The 22,282-nt window shown below is 41.5% G+C and overlaps 1 protein-coding gene and 1 non-coding gene across 9 annotated transcripts in view; one reads left to right on the plus strand and one right to left on the minus strand.

Moving 5' to 3' along the window:
* The window catches only part of ABCC4 (ATP binding cassette subfamily C member 4), a 291,475-nt gene that overhangs the window by 195,537 nt on the left and 73,656 nt on the right, over positions 1–22,282 (minus strand). For all 8 annotated transcript variants that reach the window (XM_031655600.1, XM_009192090.4, XM_009192089.4 and 5 more), the window contains one exon: positions 701–790. In XM_031655600.1, the coding sequence (XP_031511460.1) occupies positions 701–790 (90 nt within the window). The remainder of the gene's footprint in view (positions 1–700; positions 791–22,282) is intronic.
* Positions 351–455, plus strand: LOC116270623. Its single transcript, XR_004178780.1, has one exon. It is a non-coding gene; the product is annotated as a small nucleolar RNA U13 (small nucleolar RNA).

A 22,282-nucleotide genomic window follows, 5' to 3' on the forward strand; every position in this document is an offset into this window, starting at 1 on the left:
ACAGGCGGTGAGCTTCTTCAGAACAGAAACCACGTCTTATTCATTGTCCCTGACACTGAGCGGAGGCTTTAGTTCGTGTCTATGAATGAATAATTGGAAAGAAAAAAAATAAAGTGGTCCTAGTGCAAAATGGACATGGCCAGCAGCTAGAATGCCCTGGATAACATGATACCTCCACAAGGTAAGTATTAAACAATGGACACTGGGTGGGTACGGTGTTCACACCTGTAATCCCAGCACTTTGGGAGGCCAAGGTGGGAGAATCGCTTAAGGCCAGAATTTTGAGACCAGCTTGTGCAACAAGGCGTGATCCCTTCTCTACAAATAATAAAAAAAGAAATTAGCCAGCAATCCTTTTGTAGTTCATGAGCATGACAGTCGGGTGTTCATGCACATGTGTGAGATGTGCCACCCTTGAATTCTGTTATGACATTGCCACATTAGCCCATCTGACATGAAAATTCAAAAGAAGAGAGAAATTAGCTGGGCATGGCGGTGCACACCTGTAGTCACAGCTAATCAGGAGGCTGAGGAGGGAGGATCACACATCACTCGAGCCCAGGAGTTCAAGGCTCCAGTGAGCTACAATCCTGCCACTGCAATCCAGTGTGAACAGAGTGAGCCCCTGTCTCCAGAAAGAATAAAAGGGGGAAGAGGGGTGTTTAATGCAATGAAAAAGGATCCCTGAACTGCAGCTTACCTGGTCAAACTTGTTGACATCATTGGACAGCAGATTGACTATCTGGCCTGTGGTTGTCTTCCCCATGGCCATGTTACTAAGACGAAGTGCCTGAAATAAAAGAGGTAGGTAGAGAATTGTGTTCATACAGTGACACTAAGTCAGGCTTAGGACACAGCAGACCTGAGGAAGTCTTGTGTGATGTCAAGACCAGATAACCCAAGACAACAGCTCTAACGACCAGCATTTCAGCCCTCCCGGTACCTTTAGTGGTGGCAGCTGTGTCCTGCCAGGACAGCAAAGCGAGGGGTAGAAAGGAGAAGAAAAATCTCTCACCTCATTTAATGAATTTGGACATGCCCCCAAGTATAAAATGATGTAAGTTTCTACTTAAGAGCCAACCAAAGTAATTTTGAGCGAAATTAGAGAAGAACAGAGAGGCTGTCAAAAGAATGAAATGAGAGGATGTGGACTATAAATCCGTACCAATCATTAATTCGATGTGCAACATAATTAAACACACGGGGCCTTAATCTCTTCACTCTGCCTGGATCACAGGGTTTCAATGTGATCAATGGGAAATGACAAATGTTTACAGAGCATCAACTATCTGGAGGACACCAGGAGCCCCAACAGATACGGTGACGCAGTCATGGGTTTCGCCTTGGGAAACAGGGCTAGGTATGTCCAGACACCTGTGATTCAACTGTGACCTGCACAGAGAACTCGGGGCAGTTCCAACTGAGGGACACTGGGTGGTAGAGACCCTGGACGATGAAGGAGGGACTTTAAGGAGGGAAGGGAAGGGTGCTACATGGGAGGCCTCGCTAGGACAGAAGTACAGAGAAGGGGGATGTGGGGGCTGCTGAATAAAGAACACCCCAAACCTGGCTGAAGCAGGTGAAGCTTATGGAAGGCAATATGGAACAGTATGTGTGGTTTTTCAAGTTAGAGGGAGAAACTCAACTTAAGGAAGGTTAAACAGTAGAAGTGATTGGCCAGGAGACTACTGGAAGAAAGAGAATGAGTCGCTGCTGCAATAACAGTCCAGGCAAGAGGCAACAAGACGGTCAACCAAGCTATGTGAATGGAAAAAAAAGGGACAGAGAGAAGTGAAAACACTTTTAAAAGTTAAAACATGGCCAGGCGCAGTGGCTCTCACCTGTAATCCCAGCACTTAGGGTTGCCGAAGGCAGATCACTTGAGGTCAGGAGTTCCAGACCAGCCTGGCCAACATGGTGATATCCTGTTTCTACTAAAAACACAAAAATTAAACCAGGCATGGTAGTGTGCACCTGTAATCCCAGCTACTTGGGAGAATGAGGCAGAAAATCACTTGAAGCCGGGAGGCGGGGGTTGCAGTGAGCCGACATTGTGCCACTGCACTCCAGCCTGGGCAACAGAGTGAGACTCTGTTTCAAAAAAGAAAAAGAAAAAAGAAAAATTTAAAAATGCTATTATGCAAATATAAGTGAATCAATCATAAAATACAAAGAAAGAAGAAAAGGTGCAGGTGAGGGAGAAGAAGAGAGGGAAGGAGAGAGACCAGCCTGCCCCTGTAGGAAAGAAACAGAACGTAACGTGCCTTACTAACTACAAACTATCTGTAAATACTTACAAAGCCAATCTTACATACAAGTATGTTAATCCCACACGCAGAAAATACACCACACTTTTAAAGCATGTTAATTCGATACCTAATTTTAACAAAATAAAAGCAAAATGTCAACACCAAACTCTAAGCCTAAGATGACCCTTTTCAAGAAATCTGAAATCAACTGTGCCCAACTTGAACCATCATCCACAGATGGCATCTGCTGCCAACAATGAGGATTAGGTAAGATGGCACAGATGCCAATTTGTGAAAAAGACAAAGTTCTCTGTGTGCACCAGGAGGGCTACTTGTAATTCATGTATTACCAGTAGTAATACATCACCAGGTATAGAGGTGGAATAAAAGGCTGAGCAGATACCTGGGTTGTAACAGAAGTTAACCCAAGTGAATGATAACTCTACTGCCAACTCAGAAATTAAGGATCTGCTGAAATAAAATCAGTCATACTCCAGATAGGATAAAAAATATCATGAAGTGCCATGAATATTATTAATGAGGAAGACATGCCGGGCACAGTGGCTCACACCTGTAATCCCAGCACTTGGGGAGGCTGAGGCAGGCAGATCACCTAAGGTCAGGAGTTCGAGACCAGCCTAGCCAACATGGTGAAACTCCATCTCTACAAAAATACAAAAATTAGCCAGGCATGATGGCAGGTGCCTGTAATGCCAGCTACTCGGGAGGCTGAGGCAGGAGAATCACTTGAATCCAGGAGGCAGAGGTTGCAGTGAGCTGAGATCGTGCCATTGCACTCCAGCTTGGGCGACTCAGCAAGACTCCGTTTCAAAAAAAATTAGGAAGACACAGCTGACAAGCAAACTGCCAGGCTGCTGCTTCCAACCATGAGAGAGGACTTGCCCTCCCCTGGAAAAATGTAACACCGAGCAAAACATATGACAGCTGTTTTCAGGCCCTGGACCAGAGGTAACACAGGACTGTGAGCCTCAAGAGATGGGAAATATAGGTGGTGGCCCGGGACTGACCTGGCTTTATGCCTGGGGACATTTTCTGCCCAAACAGAACAGCTTCACTGAGCTGTGGAAGAAGAAATAGTTGTTCCAAGTTGTAGAAGCATCTGGAATTTGTGAGCCTGAGTAGCAGAGGGTTTGCCCCAGAAGTTTCAGTAGGGATTTACTCAGGATACTTTGCCAATGGCTTCATAAGAAGGGCCAGATTCCATGAGACCTAAGAAAGCAGCAGCTATGGGGCTGAGTGCTGACCGAAGATTCTGGAGGTCATGCAGCAGGACAGGCCACCCGAGGAGGGGAAGGAAATCCCCACTGGGGCCTCAGGCATTCAACTGAGACACCAGGAAGGCTATGTCTTAGTAATAAAGATCTCACCCTAGATTAACAGCTGTGCACTTGGAATAAGTTCAGAATGGAGTTACCCGCCCTACGATTAACTGACTGACAGACAGATGGATGGATTCAATGCTGAAGGGGCCAATCTGCCAGGAATTTAACTGCCTGCATGAACAAAACTCAATGCTCTTTAATCCAGACTCCCTATAGTATATCGATCATAATGTTCAACATAGTAAAACAATTACTAGGTATGCAAGGAAACAATAAAATGGGACCTGTAATCAAAGGAGGGAAATGGCAATAGAAAAAAAAATCTGAAATGATCCAGATTTTGGCATTAGTAAACAACAACTACGAAGCATCTATTATAATATGTCAAGGAGTTAAAGAAAAATATGGTTATAACAAGTAGATATGATTTTTAGGAGCGAGATAGGTAATACCAAAAAGAACCAAATGGAAATTCTCGAACTGAAAAGGTAATACCTGAAATAAAAAATGAATTAGATATCATTAATAGCAGATACTTTCCATTGATCTATTCCCAGAATCGCTAACCCTTTCTTCTATAGTTTACAACTGAAATCTGAAGAACAAATAGGAAAAAAAGAGTTAAGAAAAAGAACAAAGACTGAGGTTCCTTATGGGAGAATATTAAGCAATAAAATATTCATGTATTTGGAGTCCTAGTAGAAGAAGAAATAGGGGAAGAAAAAAATATTTGAACAAATAATGACTGGAATTTTACCAAAGTCGGTAGTAAATACTAATTTACATTATTAAGAATCTTAGCAAGTCCAATGAAGGACAAAAACAAAGATCTATACCTAGACACACATTAAACACAGAGAAACAACAGAAACAACCAGCAGCTGACACACCAGAAACAATGCAAACAAGAAGACAACAGAACAATATTTACAGTGCTGAAAGAAAGACAAAAACAATCGGCCAGGCGCGGTGGCTCACACCTGTATTCCCAGCACTATGGGAGGTTGAGGCGGGCAGATCACTGGAGCCCAGGACTGCGAGATCAGCCTGGCCGACATGGTGAGATCCCGCCTCTACTAAAAATATAAAAATTAGCTGGGCACAGTGGTAGGCACCTGTAATTCCAGCCACTCAGGAGGCTCAGGCAGGAGAATCGCTTGAACCTGGGAGGTTGCCTGAGCCAAGATCGCGTCACTCCACTCCAGCCTTGGTGACAGAGTGAGACTCTGACTCAAAAAAAAAAAAAAAAAAAAAAAAAAAGAACAAACAAAAAAACCCTGTCAACTCAAAATTCTATCACCAACAAAAAATGTCCTTTAAAATATGAGGGTGAAATTAGGACATTTTCTGAGAGACTTTATCGGCAATGAACCTGAACTGTAAAAAAACAGTGTAAAGAATACCTTTCAAGCTAAAAGGAGATGATATCAGATGGAAACTCAGATCTACAGAAAGAATACACAGAAACCAAAATGACCAATGTGAGTAAATGTAAAAGAGAGGCTGGGTGTGGTGGCTCACACCTGTTATCCCAACATTTTGGGAGGCTAACACGGGCAGATTGCTTGAGGTCAGGAGTTTGCGATCAGCCTGGGCAACATGGCAAAACCCCATTTCTATAAAAAATATAAAAATTCTCCAGGGATCGTGCCCTGCACTTGTAGACCCAGCTACTCGGGGGCTGAATCGCTTGACGTGGGAGAATCACTTGAACCCAGAAGGCCGAGTTTGCAGTGAGCCAAGATCACATCACTGCATTCCAGCCTAGGTGACAGAGTGAGATCTTGTCTAAAAAAATAAAAAGAAAAAGAAGACAAATTACTTTGAAAAACAACTAACTGCTTAGAGCAAAAATGGTAATAGTGCATTTTGGACACAGAAGTAAAATATATGACAACAGTACAAAAGATGGGGAAGGGTAATAGAATTTTAATATTGTATACTTCTAACCTTTAAGGTAAAATAGTCCTTATGTTGGGCCATCAGTAAACGTCAATCAATATCTGAACATAAAAATGTTACACAGAATGTATTCTGGTGACAGCAGAATTAAATTACAGATCAACAATAAGATATCTCTAAAAATATCTGAATATCAACATTTCTAAATAAGCATGTGTCAAAGATGACATCATAAGGGAAATCTGAAAGATTTTAAAGTAAATGATAATGATAATTTGTGAGATATAGCTAAAGCAAGTCTTAGAGTACACTTTTGGCTTTAAGGATTTTACATTTAAATAGAACGTATAAAATTGATAATCTAAGTTCTACCTAAAATCAAGACCAAAGAAACCAACAAACAACAACAAAACAGTGCTCACATCCTCAGAAGTACAATTAGTGTAATCATATATCTGTGTTACCCTCAGTAGCTACCAGAATATACAGACCAAGTCATATTCATTTATGTCATTATGATCATAAATCAAGCTACCATTTAGTAAGCACCTACTGTAAGCCAGACAACTGAACAAGAAAACAACACTTACCAAGTAAGAATTATTCCTATTTTGTGGATAAGAAGACAAAAATAAAGTCAAACTATTTACATCTGACAGAGAACAAGCTATTTTTTTTAATGAAGCAAAGTTACCAGTGTTTCTCATTAATGTAGAAAACTAAAGTTTAGTTCCAATAAAGTGTCCATGTTATAGTTTAAAACAGTTCACATCCAATGTACAGAAAAAAATCTGTAAATTAATGTATCATCGTCCTGCAAATATTTTGGTTCTATGCTTCATTAACCTGACAGGTTATAAAAAGACACCATTACATTTGTTTTCCCTGTGAAAACAAAATTGTTCTACCGTGAGAACAAATAAAAGGCAACTAAAACCAACTGAAATCAAAACTTGTAGTATACATCCCAAACCCAAAATATATTTAATAAATCAACAGCCCCTACATATCAATATGAATTATAAATGCCTACCTTTTTTTTTTTTAAAGGAGTAAAGGATGTGTGCAGGAAATTCACCACAAAAAAAAAAAACCCAAATGGCCAAGGAAATGCAAATGCTCAAATCCACTATTACACAAAGTCACATAGATTAAAATAACAATGCATTATTTTTCACCTATGAAATTCGTGAGATTGACAGTGATGATTAAAATATAACATCAAATCTGGACTTTCAGGGCTGTCTCATTTCACTGGAAATGTAAGTAATTAACAACTCTTGGGGAGGAAATCTAGCATAGCAAAAGCCTTGAAATCTGTATACCCTAGGAAATGAAGGATGTGTCTGTCCAAATGTTCAGCTTTAATCATGTCCATTAAAATGCTATGTGTAACATACAAAAACTAGAAGACATCTAAAAATCTAATTACTGAAAACTGGAAGACATCTGAGTATCTAATTATTGGTTACTCTAGAATCTGCATGGCCATTAAGAACAATACAGTGAATGGTGAAAGTAAACACCATCAGGGCAGGGCACCATTTGATAGTTGCTCACTACTGAAAGCAGGCAAGGAAATATGTTTGGGATTACAAGAAAACTCTACAATCTAGAACAAAACATTAATTTTATTCAATTTCTTAAAAATAAATCATGTAATATCTAGTTTCATTTGAAAGATATAAACTGTTTCTTCTTTCTTATTTTAATCAGTGTGGCCACATAAATATCACCGTCAAAAGGAGGTGGCAGGAGAGAATGACCTTTCCATGGAAGTGAGTTTTCCAGACTGGTGAGAAATATCCCTTCTTGGATTAAATGCATTAATCCTATCTTCATTTTAACAGATGTCTTTCTCCCCTCTCTAATAGTCCTTTTAAAACAGAAGATGCGGCTGGGCGCAGTGACTCACGCCTGTAATCCTAGCACTTTGGGAGGCCAAGGAGGGAGGATCACCTTAAGACAGGAGTTCGAGACCAGCCTGGCCAACATGGTGAAACCCTGTCTCTACTAAAAATACAAAAATTAGCCGGGCGTGGTGGTGCACACCCCTGCTATCCCAGCTACTAGAGAGACTGAAGCAGGAGAATTGCTTGAATCCAAGAGGCAGAGGTTTCAGTGAGCCAAGATTGCACCACTGCACTCCAGCCGGGGTGACAGTGAGACTCCTTCTCATAAATAAAATAATAATAATAATAATAAATAAAACAAAAGATGCAAACTGCAGTTCATCACCTTCACGATGCAAATTCCTCACAACAAAATGGCTCTGACCCTGTGTCAATGACCCTTGGTGGACAGGGATGCTCTTCCCGCAGAGTCCCCAGGTGGCCACACTTTTCGGATTCTGGTACTTTCTGATCCATCGTGCCCCTGGCTGTCAGGCTATCAGGTGCCTCTTTATTCTCATCAGAATGTCACACCGTTACCCACTACTGTTTTAGACTGGGATGTGGCTCAGGAGTGTTGTAAGTAAAGTCAGAGTAAATACGGTCTGAATAAGCACATAAAGCAAGTATTATCTATCTTATTTATTTTATGCTTTGCTTACTTCCCGGTTCATGACCCTACCCCAGAGTTGAGTTTGTGAGGTAATGCAACTTCCAATTAAACTGGGTATTTCTGCAACAGGCAACTAGGATGAGTATGCTTAGTCACTTGAAGCAGAAAATTGCCTGTATTTTTCCAATACTGTTGGCCAGAGTTGCTTAGTAACAACACATCTACTTTAACGACTGCATAATCTAAAACCAATAATCTCTGTTTTTGAGGGGATGACCCAGGGACTGGCTCATATCCTCCTTCCTCGTACACATGATGGGTGACTAGTCTACAAAGTTAGTCACATTCCTTCCCTAATTCTGTAAAAGAAAAGAAATTTAAGGAGATGAAAATGTCCATCCAAAATCAACAACCTGTATCTTTATAATCTGACAGTTTCACTGCCTTCTGGGGCTTTTCTTTTTGTTTCGCCTGATTTTTCATGGCTGGAATACAAGCCTGAAAACCTATACAGAAAGTTCTCTGTAGGCCAGGTGGGGTGGCTCATGCCTGGAATCCCAGCACTTTAGAAGACCAAGGTGGCAAGATCATGTGAGCCCAGGAGTTCAAGACTAGAGTGGGCAACATAGTGAGATCCTGCCTCTACAAAAAAATTTTAAAATTAACCATGCATGGCGGCACACGCATGTAGTCCCAACTAGTCAGGAGGCTGAGGTGGAAAGATTGCTTGAGCCCAGGAGCTCAAGGCTGTGGTGAGCAGTGATCACGCCACTGGAATCCAGTATGGGCAACAGAGCAAAACCCCATCTCGAAAGAAGAAAGAAAAGAAAAGAAAAGAAAAGAAAAGAAAAGAAAAGGAAAGAAAAGAAAAGAAAAGAAAAGAAAAGAAAAGAAAAGAAAAGAAAAGAAAAGAAAAGAAAAGAAAGGAGAAGAAAAGAAAGGAAAAAAAAAATTAGCGTTTCAGTGAGTGGTGGGGCAGTCAATATATATTGAAGGAAATTAGTACAATCTAATTAATCAACTCTACCAATACCCATGGAAAGAACATGTAACAAGGCTTGACAATAATCTCTTCAAAGGGGGGCCACATCCCCCCACCATGGCCGAAAGACCCCTCAGCCCCAGACCCTGCTATCTCCAGTTTCTCTGCCTGAAAAACAAGCCCCAACTGAACTGGTTTATCAACTGAGAAGGGAACAGAGTGATGGGCAAGACATACTGGCAGGGCAACAGGAAGGAAAAGGAAAATATGGAGAGGATGACAAGCCCAGGAGTGGGTAAAGAAGGGACAGTGAGGACACACATGGGGACAAATATATGGTCTAGGGTTAGGGCAGAGAAGATCATCTTAAGGAGAATATAAATGCAGTATACCCCCATTGAAGAGGAAGAAAAAAACCAAACTTCTATCATCTTTTTGTTGTGTGTGTGTGACAGGGTCTTGCTCTTTTTGCTGAAGTGGCATGATCACAGCTCACTGCAGCCTCTACCTCTGGGGTCCAAGCAATCCTCCTGTCTCAGTCTCCCAAGTAACAGACTACAGGCGAGTGCCGCAATGCTCCCGCCTTGGCCTCTCAAAGTTTTAGGATTAGAGGCGTGAGCCATTGTGTTTGGCATCCATCATCATTTTCTTAAAATCTTTTTTATCATGTTTCTCTTCTTCTTTTTTTTTTTTTTTTGAGACAGAGTTTCACTCTTGTTGCCCAGGCTGGAGTACAAAGGCATGCGTGATCTTGGCTCATTGCAACCTCCACCTTCCGGGTTCAAGAGATTCACCTACCTTAGCCTCCCAAGTAGCTGGGATTACAGGCATGTGCCATCTTGCCTGACTAATTTTTTTAATTAATTAATTAATTTTTTTTTTTTTTTTTTTTTTTGAGACAGAGATGCTCTGCCGCCCAGGCTGGAGTGCAGTGGCCAGATCTCAGCTCACTGCAAGCTCTGCCTCCTGGGTTTACAGCATTCTCCTGCCTCAGCCTCCCGAGTAGCTGGGACTACAGGCGCCCACTACCACGCCTGGCTAGTTTTTTGTATTTTTTTAGTAGAGACGGGGTTTCACCATGTTAGCAGGATGGTCTCGATCTCCTGACCTCGTGATCCGCCCGTCTCGGCCTCCCAAAGTGCTGGATTACAGGCTTGAGCCACTGCGCCTGGCTATTTATTTATTTTTAGTAGAGACGGGGTTTCACCATGTTGGTCAGGCTGCTCTCGAACTCCTGACCTCAAGTGATACACTTGCCTCAGCCTTGCAAAGTACTGGGATTACAGGTGTGAGCCAATGCACCCAGCCTGCTTTCCACTTCTGATAGAAAATTATAAGAAACAAATAAGAAATGTGTTTACAATGTAGCTTCTCAAATACGACATGTTTCATGTGGCCTCTTTCAGACCAAAAATACTTGGAGGAAGCAATCTGCACTCTACAGACTCACCATAATTTTACTAAGAATAAGTCAAATGAAAATGAAAATATATTACATATGTGATTTTCCTTTTTTCCTAATGTTGTGTATTTATCGAAGTATTGACCTTGAGTAGGCCAGATATTCAGTAATCCTAAAGTAACAGTGCACAATACTATAATACTGCAAAATTCATTCCATCATTCATTCCCTTTTCAAAGATTATCTTTGAAACTTTAAGAAAATGAAGAGATTTGTGCAGCAGGAAAAAAAATGACAGATGTCAGAAAACGTCTTAATAATGACTTCTTCACTAACACACATTTTTTACAAGCAAACGTACCAAATGCAGTAATGCCTTCATCTCTTTCACTGATGAGGATAAAGGAATTAGGAGAAAAATGCAGAGAGAGAGGAGGGACAGACACTCTTTACCAAGGTACCTCCTTCCCACTTTCTCGACTCTATGATAAGCATATCAAATAGCAGCCCTGTGCCCACAGCTATTACCCCCAGGAGAGACCCAAAAGAGAAAATGACCCTGTTCCTTCGGCTAATGGGCTCCAGAGGTGGTAGAAAGCAGAAGATAAGGACTTCACCCACACCAGGACACAGGCAGTTGGTCAGAGCAAGAAGCCAGAAAAGGGTAGAATCTCTGAAATTCTTTCCTTTTCCACTACAGCTGAATAAATATGCAGTACCACAGCTGAGGATCAGGGTGAGGCAGAAGTTTTTCACTAAATGCTGAGAAAATGTATGACATAAACTCCAAAATTAAATGTATCTGAGGACATGATGCGAAGTGAGATAAGCCACTCACCAAAAGACAAATATGGTATGATCCCACTTGGATGAGGTCCCTTCAGTAGTCAGATTATTACAGACAGAAAGTAAAATGGAGGACGCCAGAGGATGACAGGCAAGAGCCACCATGCCTTGCAAAAATTACAAATTTTATGTGATAGATATTTTTTTGAGACAGGGTCTCACTCCAGTGCCCAGGATGGAGTGCAGTGGCACAATCATGGCTCACTTAAGCCTCGACTTCCTGGGCTCAGGTAATCCTCCCACCTCAGCCTCCCAAGTAGCTGAGACTACTGGTGCACACCACCATGCCTGGCTGATTTTTGTGTGTTTTTTTTTTTTTTTTTTTGTAGGAACAGCGTTTCACTATGTTGTCCAGGCTGGTCTTGAACTCCTGGGTTCAAGTGATCCGGCCATCTCAGCCTCCCAAAGTACTGGGATTACAGGTGTGAGCCACCATGCCTGACCGTTATATATATTTTACCACAATTTTTTAAAATTTTTAACAGAAAAAGATTAAAAACAAATCAATTATGTTTGAAGGCCTGAAAGTAAATAACCACAAAATACAAATTCTAAACCTAGAGAAATATCTTTAAAAAAAAAAAAAGGAGAAATAAAAACATTTTCAGGGCAATTAAAAAATTTAAAAATTTGCTGTAACAAGTTGTCTTAGAAGGTAGAAAAAACAGAAGAAAGCTAAAATTTAAAAACTGAATTAATTAACATTTTTAAAAACTAAATCATCAGCCATGATTTCAACATTTAAGTCCTGGAGAAAGGAATGCAGAGCCTCATGCGGCCCTTTCCCTTCCAAGGAAGCCACGTCCGGCCTCCCTCTCCACACCTGTTGTTCCCTTAGCCATCCTCCAGCACAGAAACTTCCCTGGGGCACAAATTAAATACACAGATTTCCAGACCCTTTCCCTAGAAATTCTGAAATAGCAGGTCAGGCTGGGGATGAGCCCGGGATTGGGGTTTTTGTTAAGCACACAGGTGACAGATGGCAGATGCTGGAGCCCCCCAGTCTAGCATATGCCCTCACCCTGCATCTATTCAGTAAGGAAGTTAATCAGGCATTTCCTGCAGCCTACATGACCACACCCTGTACTATACGCTTGGAGCTCCCAGCTCCACAGCTCATAAACATCTGGGCTATTCAACTAGCAGAGAGAGTGGGCTCTGGCCACAGCTAAGTGGCTTATACCATAACAGCCCACTCCTCTGCCCCAGAACTGTACAACACTAGGAGGCAGATGCTTCCAGACACCAAGCATTGCCGTGGCTCTGAGCCAGGACACCACTTTCCAACTGTGGCAGTGAACTGAAGTCCAAACACAGCACAGCAGCCCTGCCGAGCAAAGGGGCGGAGGTCAGAGCTTGGGTTAGTTAAAGCCGCTGGCATCTGCATGGCCCTGGACAGTAAGGAGGTATCAGAAGGGAAGGGCCCCAGAAGGCTATGGGGTGGGGGTGCTGCAAGTCCCTGGCTGATGTGCAGGCACAGGTCAAGGCCACCCAAGCCTTAACAGAGAGCTAGTGCTAAGGAGGAGTGAGCTGAACAGAGATACTGAAGGTCAAGCTGAGGTGAGGTACTGAAATTCTCACCGGACCAGGGTGCAGAAACCTCATTTACATATCATTAACACACCCAGCATCCAGTTCAAACACCAGAGAGACCATGTCTTAGAATTCAAGAGCACTATCCAGAAAAATAATTCTCAAACAGGGCAATTTTGCCCCCCAGGAGAGATTTGGCAATGACTGGTGGCACTACTGGTTGTTACAACCAGAGGGACGCTTTCTAGTGGGTAGAGGCCACAGACGCTGTGCAACATCTTACGATGCATGGAACAGCCTCTCCATCCCCAAAAAGAATTATTTAGCCCTAAATGTCAAGTGCTACTCAGGTTGAGAAACTCTACACTAAAAAAGAGTTAACTCTAAACTTGCCCAAGAAAAAACAAGCACTACCTAACAAGGCCCGCAAATGGCACATGGTTTGAATCTTGAGTCTCTTCAAGTTAGAGAAGCTTGGAAAACACCTTAAAATTTCCAAAGTTCTGCCCTAACAAAGCATAAAAAACAGGCCTATGAGTTCAGCGAGTTAATATGCTATTAGAGTAACATTCAATACTTTTTAGAATTATCAGAAGTCAGACATAAAATATATCATCCAAAATGTCCAGAATAAAAAATCTTAGACATACAAGAAAGAAAATTTAACTCAGGGCAATAAAGAAAGCAGCGTTTATAATAAAAACCAAACCCCTCGAATATATAAATAATAAAAGCAAATCCAAGTAGGCACAAACATTGGATTTTAAGATTTACAGAAACAAGTATAAATGTACTCAAAGGGTTAATATGTTGAAAGAAACTGAGGGAAAATATGAGTAAACAGAGATTTTCAGCAAAAAAAGTGTAGTGTTTGTTTGTTTGTTTGTTTTTTGGGAAAGAGTCTCACTTTGTTACCCAGGCTGGAGTACAATGGTGTGATCTCAGCTCACTGCAACTTCCGCCTCCCGGGTTCAAGTGCTTCTCCTGCCTCAGCCTCCCGAGTAGCTGGGATTACAGGTGCCCAACACCACACCCAGCTAAATTCTGTATTTTTAGTAGAGACGGGGTTTCACTATGTTGGCCAGGCTTGTCTCAAACTCCTGACCTCATGTGATCTGCCTGCCTTGGCCTCCCAAAGTGTTGGGATTACAGGCCACCATGCCTAGCCAGTGTAAAATATTTTAAAAAGAACCCAGTAAGCATTCTAGAGCTGCAATACTGAAATGAGAAAGAAAGAAGAAAAAAAAATCACTGGCTGGGCTTACTAGCAGTTTAAAACATAGAGAAGATTGAATAAAAGTGAAAAAGACTGACTGTCCTATAAGACAATCTCAAATAGTTTAATATATATGTAATAGGAGTCCAAGAAAAACAAGAGTGTGAGAATAAGTCAAAAAAATTGATATAATGGTTAAATATTTCCTAAACTTTACAATAATAAAACAAATCAAATCAAAGATCCAAGAAGTTCAGCAAACTCCGAGAAGCATAAATACCACATAAATTATACCTAGGATCATTATCAATCCTCTAGAAAATCAGTATCAAAGAGAAAAAAAAGAAAAAAACCATAGAAACATTACATACAAGGTAATAAAGATACAACTGATGGCTAACTTCTTATCAGAAAGAACGAAGGCCAGTTGACAATGGAACACCTTTGAGGGGAGAGGGGCAGACACCACCAGCTATCACCCAGAATTCAAAATCTAGCAACCATGTGCTTCAAAAGAAAAAAAAAAATTTGTCCAGATTAAAGAACAAAATGAGAGAATTCATTGCCAGCAGACTTGTACTATAAGAAATGTTGGCCAGGCGTGGTGACTCACGTCTGTAATCCCAGCACTTTGGGAAGCCAAGACAGGTGGATCACTTGAGGTCAGGAGTTCAAGACTAGCCTGGGCAACATAGCAAAACCCCATCTCTACTAAACATACAAAATTTAGCCAGGTGTGGTGTCACACGCCTATAATCCCAGCTACTCGGGAGGCTGAGGCAGGAGAATCACTTGAACCCAGGAGGCAGAGGTTGCAGTGAGCCGAGATTGCGCCACTGCACTCCAGTCTGGGTGACAGAGCGAGACTCTGTCTCAAAAAAAAAAAAAAAAAAAAAAAAAAGAAAGGAAAAGAAAGAAATGCTAATAGATGTTTTACATGCTGAAAAGAAATTATATCAAATGGAAACCTGGAGCTAAGGGAAGGAATGAAGAGCACCAGAAATAGTACTTCAGTGGGTAATTTTTCTTCTTTTTCTTCTTTTAAATTGTGGAAAGACAACTGAATAATTAAAGCACAAATATTGTATGGTGGTGAAAGTGAGGGGATATTAAATACAAATAAATCTTAAGCACAAATGAATCCAGTAAGAAACTTTTAAATACAAGTGAATCCAGTAAGTCAGGATGCAAAAAGTTCATGACTAAAGAGAAAAAGACAAACTCTCATAACTGGAGATTTTAACTTCTCTCCCTTCTTCTCTCCCTCTCCCCCACTGTCTCTCTCTCTCTCTCTCTCTCTCACACACACACACACACACACACACACACACACACACAGAGTATATTTGTTTCTATCCAAAGGCATGATTATCTAAATAGCTATCCTAAGGAAACAGTCAAAAATTACTGCAACTTAATGCACTTTAGCAAGGTTTCAGGAAACAAAGCAAAAATACAAAAATAAATTGTATTTCTATATACTAACAACAAATGGTAAGTGAAAATTTAAAATACGATTTATGGCCGGGCACAGTGGCTCACTCCTATAATCCCAGCACTTTTGGAGGCCAAGAGTGACTCACTCCTGAAATCCCAGCATTTTGAGAGGCCAAGGTGGGTAGATCACCTGAGGTCAGGAGTTGGAGACCAGCCTGGCCAACATGGTAAAATCCCGTCTCTACTAAAAATACAAAAATTAGTCGGGTGCGGTGGCAGGTGCCTGTAATCCCAGCTACTCAGGAGGCTGAGGCAGGAGAATTGCTTGAACCCGGGAGGCGGAGGTTGCAGTGAGCCAAGATCGTGCCACCGCACTCCAGCTTGGGCAACAGAGTGAGAGTCTATCTCAAAAAAAATTAAATAAATAAATAAAATACCATTTATAACAGCACAAATGATACTTTGAATTATGGCATTCTTTTTAAATGCTAATGAACAAAAATATAACAAACGATCACTAAGATCTCTATCCTAATAATTACAAGGCGAGTTAAAGATCTAGGGCTTGGAGTGAGTGGCTCATGCCGGTAATCCCAACACTTTCGCAGGACGAAACAGGAGAATCAGTCGAGCTCAGGAGTTCAAGATCATCCTGGGCAACATAGTGAGACTCCATCTCTACTTAAAAAAGAAAGAAAGAAAGAAATTTATAAAGATCTAGATAACTGAGGAAAAGGTAAATACACCATTTTCTTAGACAGTAAATCTAAAAAATGTTAAGATGCCCACTCTAAGTCTATAAATTTAACACAATTCCAATGCATAACCCAACAGTTTCCTGTAAAACTTGAAAAGCTGATTCTAAAGTCAATATGAAAATGCAAGAGACTTAGAATAGCAAAAACAATTATTTAAAAAAAAAACAACAGGTTGGGTAACTTTCAGTATTTGATTTATAAAGCTATAGTAATTAAGACAATTTGCTATGAAGAAAGAATAGATTCTATCCACCTGACTATTAAAGTAAAACAAAAGAAAATATAGATTCACAAAACAGAATAGAAGATCCAGAAACAGATTCACACATAAATGGCCATTTAATCTACAACATTTTCTCCAACTTAATTCAGTGGGGGAAATAGTATTCAACAAGTTGTTATCAGGAAACTGGCTCTAAAAAGTGAATGCACTTCTCTAAGATTTTATAGCTTAGAAAATGACAACATTGAGATGTGAACTCAGGTCTGACTGCTCTGAGTCCGTGATAGCTCTGAGTCCACACTCAATCTCTACCCTTGCCAATCCGCCACTAGCAGACTTCATGGAGGCTTCTGCAAAGTGCCTGGACACCTGACTCAACACCTGGGCTCTCCTGCATATGAGATTCCCAGACCAGATGGTAGGACACGCGGGCTGATGAGCAGGTACCATGCTTGATATTTATACCTACAAGTCCGAAGGAGTTATTCACCAGTGAGGGGGATTAAACCTGCAACCCATATGCTATCTCTGTGAACTGGAAGGTCTTAGTCATAAAGCATAAAATTAAGTTGAACACTCATTTGAGGCCTATTAGTATCACATAGGAGCTTTTAAAATTTCTCCATAGCAATTAATTCAGAATGTTTAGGGAAAGAGTCCAGACACCAGTGTTATTTTGCATATTTCCCCTCATAAATACAACAGAGAGCAGTTTGAGGAACCACTGAGCTAAAGCATTTTCTTCCAGTTTGTACCCACACCCCAGTGAGGCAAATAAAATTATCAGATGGTGGGACGCATCTGACACTCCTAAATCTTCAGCAGCAGAAACTTCCTCTTGGAAAAATCCAAACAAAACAAGTCCTCCCTCCTTAACTTGCTTTCTTAGCTCAAACTCCAAGCTACGGAAAGTTAACTTGGCTCCTCTTAAGCTATTCCCTAGCAAACTAGAAGACTCACAAATTGTCCCTTGATGAGACTAATGTCTCACAAAATGCCCAGGTACAATTCAAGTTCACATCAGAAGTAAAACCAAAAAATGGGGGGGAAAAAGTTTTTGAAGCAAACATTTTAATGTATTATAGACAATGTAAGAAGCACTTCTGCTTCATTCTAATTTTGTCAGAAACTTAGAAAATAACATTAGAAGAGGAAGTCCAACCAAAGTATCACATGTGTCCAGGGAGATAACTCTACTTCCACACACACCACACGGTTTCACTTTGACAACACTCTCAAGAGGCTCTCTACGAATCCTCAGAAAGGAAACCTATCTACAGATTAATAGACAAAAGGTTAGTTTGAACCATATGAAACTGCTAGTTTTGTAAAAAGGCCCAAAGGAGTTGAATATATGTAATTTCTTTTTTTTAAAGAAGAGTCTTGCTATGTCACCCACGCTGGAGTGCAGTGGCATAGATCTCAGCTCACTGCAACCTCCGCCTCCTGGGTTCAAGCAATTCTTGTGCCTCAGCCTCCAGAGAAGATGGGATCACAGGTGTGCATGACCATGCCAGGCTAATTTTTATATTTTTAGTAGAGACGGGGTTTCACCATGTTGGTCAGGCTGGTCTCGAACTCTTAGCCTCAAGTGAGCCACCCATCTCAGCCTCCCAAAGTGTTGGGATTACAGGTGTGAGCCAATGCACCTGGCCCTGAATACTCTAATTTCACACTATTCAGTCTAAATATAAAGCAATATAGAGTCTACAGTGAAATAAAATTCGCTTTAAATAAAAACAGAAGTTCTGTTTTAAAACTACAACCACAACATTGTGTGGCTCAGATGCTGACAAAATTTTCTATCAATTGTCTTTCCACATCCACTGAGAAAACCCAGAGGGAGATGGGGCAGGAAGACTGGGATGCAGCTGGAGAGCTACAGGGGACTGCAATATTCTCACCATCGGCACATAATGGTGCATTTATTTTTTTACTTCAGGTTCTACTTATTGCATAGGGCGGCAGACATGACTTGGGAAAGGTGCACAAGCCCAGCCTCTCTGTGCATCATGGGAGGGCGCTTTCTACTTCCTACTCAGTCTGTGGCAGAGGAGGCTGTCTGCTGCTCTGACCACTGACCTAAAAATATACCTGACCTGCAGCAATGCCAGAAAAGAGAAGGAAAAGATAAAGGCCATGCACAGTGGCTCACACCTGTAATCCCAGCACTTTGAGAGGTCAACACAGGCAGATCACCTGAGGTTTGGAGTTCGCAACCAGCCTGGCCAACATGGTGAAACTCTATCTCCGCTAAAAATACAAAAAGGCACCACCACACCTGTAATCCCAGCTACCTGGGAAGCTGAGGCATGGGTATCACTTGAACCCGGGAGGTGGAGGTTGCACTGAGCTAAGATCATGCCACTGTGCTGTAGCCCGGGTGACAGAATATGACTCCATCTCAAAAAAAAAAAAGGGTGGCTCACACCTGTAATCCTGGTACTTTGGGAGGCCAAGGAAGAGGATCCCTTGAGCCCAGGAGTTTGAGACTGGTCTGGGCAACATAGAGAGACCTTGTCTCAAAAAAAAAAAAAAAAAGAAGAAAGAAATGGTCAAAAGGAGAAGGCTCTCAAATGACAGGATTAAAAGAAACGGGAATTCTTTCCCCAGAAAGATGAAGAGTACCTGATAATATGAACTCTGGATGGAGTATCCAAGAGAATATATACATGTATTCCTGGAGTATCCATTCCCTGGATACAGGGAATATGCCTTTCCCCCCACCTTACAGAATTCTAAAAAGAGAACCACACAGTATCTCTTAAATGGTTAAACAATGCACTTAGGGTAATTACAAAAATTTCTCAACACAGAAATCTATAGAAAGCACCCCTTTGAGATATACTGCATACATATATTCCATATTTTCTTCTAGGACAGACGTGTAATAAATGATAAAGGAAAACTAGGAAGTCTGCAGGGACTCAACACACCTTAGAAGGCGGAAGATAAAGTATTGGGGAAACCCCACTCCCGATATTCAACGTGGTTTCTTTTCTATTTCCCTAAGTGTTGGCTGGTCTGAGAAATAAAGGGAAAGAGTACAAAAGAGAGAAATTTTAAAGCTGGGTGTCTGGGGAGACATCACATGTCAGCAGGTTCCGTGATGCTCCCTGAGCCGTAAAACCAGCAAGTTTTTATTAGCGATTTTCAAAAGGGGAGGGAGTGTACAAATAGGGTGTGGGTCACAGAGATCACATGCTTCACAAGGTAATAAAATATCACAAAGCAAATGGCGGCATGGCGAGATCACAGGACCACAGGATGGGGTGAAATTAAAATTGCTAATGAAGTTTCAGGCACACATTGTCACTGGCAACATCTTATCAGGAGACAGGGTTTGAGAGCAGACAACCGGTCTAATCAAAATTTATTAGGCACGAATTTCCCCATCCTAATAAGCCTGGGAGCGCTATGGGAGACGGGGGCTTATTTCATCCCTTTATCTACGACTGTAAAAGACAACCATCCCCAAAGCGGCCATTTTAGAGGCCTCCCCTCAGGGACGCATTCTCTTTCTCAGAGATGTTCCTTGCTGAGAAAAAGAATTCAGTGATATTTCTCCTATTTGCTTTTGAAAGAAGAGAAATATGGCTCTGTTCCGCCCGGCTCACCGGCAGTCAGAGTTTAAAGTTATCTCCCTTGTTCCCTGAACATTGCTGTCATCCTGTTCTTTTTTCAAGGTGCCCAGATTTCATACTGTTCAAACACACATGCTCTACAAACAATCTGCGCAGTTAACGCAATCATCACAGGATCCTGAGGCAACATACATCCTCCTCAGCTTACGAAGATGACAGGATTAAGAGATTAAAGACAGGCATAGGAAATCACAAGGTTATTGATTGGGGAAGTGATAAGTGTCCATGAAATCTTCACAATTTATGTTCAGAGACTGCAGTAAAGACAGGCGTAACAAATTACAAAAGTATTAATTTGGGGAACTAATAAATGTCCATGAAATCTTCACAATTTATGTTCTGCCGGAGCTTCAGTCGGTCCCTCCATTCGGGGTCCCTGACTTCCCGCAACAATGAAGGACAGACAGATACTTTACCTCAAACTGTCCTTCAGAGTAACTCTAAAGAAAGTGAAGACAAGCAGTTTTATCCAGAATAAAAAGTTTCCCCAAACTTACTCAATTCTGCAAAGAAGTCTGCAAACAGCAGAGAGGAGCACCAGCAGGCTCAGGGACTGCTGTGGCTTTACCTGGCATTCAGGACAAGCCAACCCAACATCAAAATCCACAACTCAGAAGCCAGCCCTCTGCAGAAGCCACCACGGTTCTTCAAATGAGACACAAAGTCAGGAAATCTCAAGCTAATTAGGCCACAGATCTTCAGGAAGAATATCTATGCCTAACGTATTTTATAATATGAAAGCTGGGATGACAAGCCCATCCTGATTAATGAAACTGTCCTCCATTCCATCATAGGTCTACAGACGTTTAGCATTCAGGCTCAGATCTATCCTGGCCCTAAGCCAAGGTAGGCATGGGCAAATGGGAGATCCAGTCTCACTGGTGGCTGGGGCTAGAGATCTTCAGCTATCCTTAATCCAGGCTCAGTGTGACTAAGGGACTGTCTTCTTCCAACATGGCCCCAACTCATGTGCTCTAAGCTATGGAAGTAACCCCTTGAGACTTGAAGATGGACACATCCCCTGCTTCTGCGTCCCAGATAAAAGTAAAAACAGGAGATAAGGCACTGTCCCCACAATACGAACCCATGCTGGGAATATGACTTGTGACTGATGACATTCTAACATGAGCAAGTACTATTGCCATGAGGAGCCCATATTCTTAATGCAAATCTGTTGACCTCACTTAAAATACAGCCTGTGCTGCACAGTCTCTTTATTCGGTAAAAGTTATAAGAAATAACACAAGGAAATTGAACAAACCACCATGAACCATTTCAACAGACCACCCTTGGAGCCCTCAATCCAAATTAAAGCTAGTCATGATTCATAAAAACATAACAGACAAATTATTAAAGAGTAAGTGGGAATGTAAAATGGTGTGGCCTCTGTGAAAAACAGTGAAAAACACTGTGAAAAACACTGTGAAAAAAAAAATGGTGGTTCCTCAAAAAATTAAACATAGAATTACCACATAACCCAGCAACCCCACCTCTAAATAAATACTCCAGTGTATTAAAAGCAAGGACTCGGCCAGGTACAATGGCTCACGCCTGTAATCCCAGCACTTTGGGAGGCCAAGGTGAGCAGATTGCGAGGTCAGTAGTTTGAGATCAGTCTGGCCAACATGGTGAAACCCTGTCTCTATTAAAAATACAAAAATTAGCCTGGCATGGTGGCAGGCGCCTGTAGTCCCAGCTACTTAGGAGGCTGAGGCAGGAGAATCGCTTGAACCCAGGAGGCAGAGGTTGTAGTGAGCCAAGATCATGCCACTGCACTCCTGCCTGGGAGACAGAGTAAGACTCCGTCTCAAAAATAAAAATAAATGAAAACTAAAAGCAAGGACTCAAAGAGATAATTGTACATTCGTGTTCGTAGCAGCAATGTTCACAATAGCTACAAGGCAGAAATAACCCAAATGTCCAGTGGCAGATGAATGGACAAACAAAATGTGGCATATCCAAGTAATGGAATATTATTCACCCTTTCAAAGGAATTAAATCCTGGCATACAATACAGCATAGATAATCCCTGAAGACCTTATGCTCCATGAAGTGAGCCAGGCACAAAATAACAAATACCGTAGGATTCTACTTCTATGAAATACCCAGAGTCATCAAATTCATAGAGCTGGAAAGCAGCAGGGTGATAACTGTGGAGAAGGGAGAGTGGAGAATCAGTGCCTAATGGGTACAGAGTTTCCACCCAGGAAGATGAACAAATTCTGTCGATGGATGGTGGGGT

The sequence above is a fragment of the Papio anubis genome, chromosome 15 (genome assembly GCF_008728515.1).
Source record: "Papio anubis isolate 15944 chromosome 15, Panubis1.0, whole genome shotgun sequence".
In the NCBI taxonomy this organism is placed as follows: domain Eukaryota; kingdom Metazoa; phylum Chordata; class Mammalia; order Primates; family Cercopithecidae; genus Papio; species Papio anubis.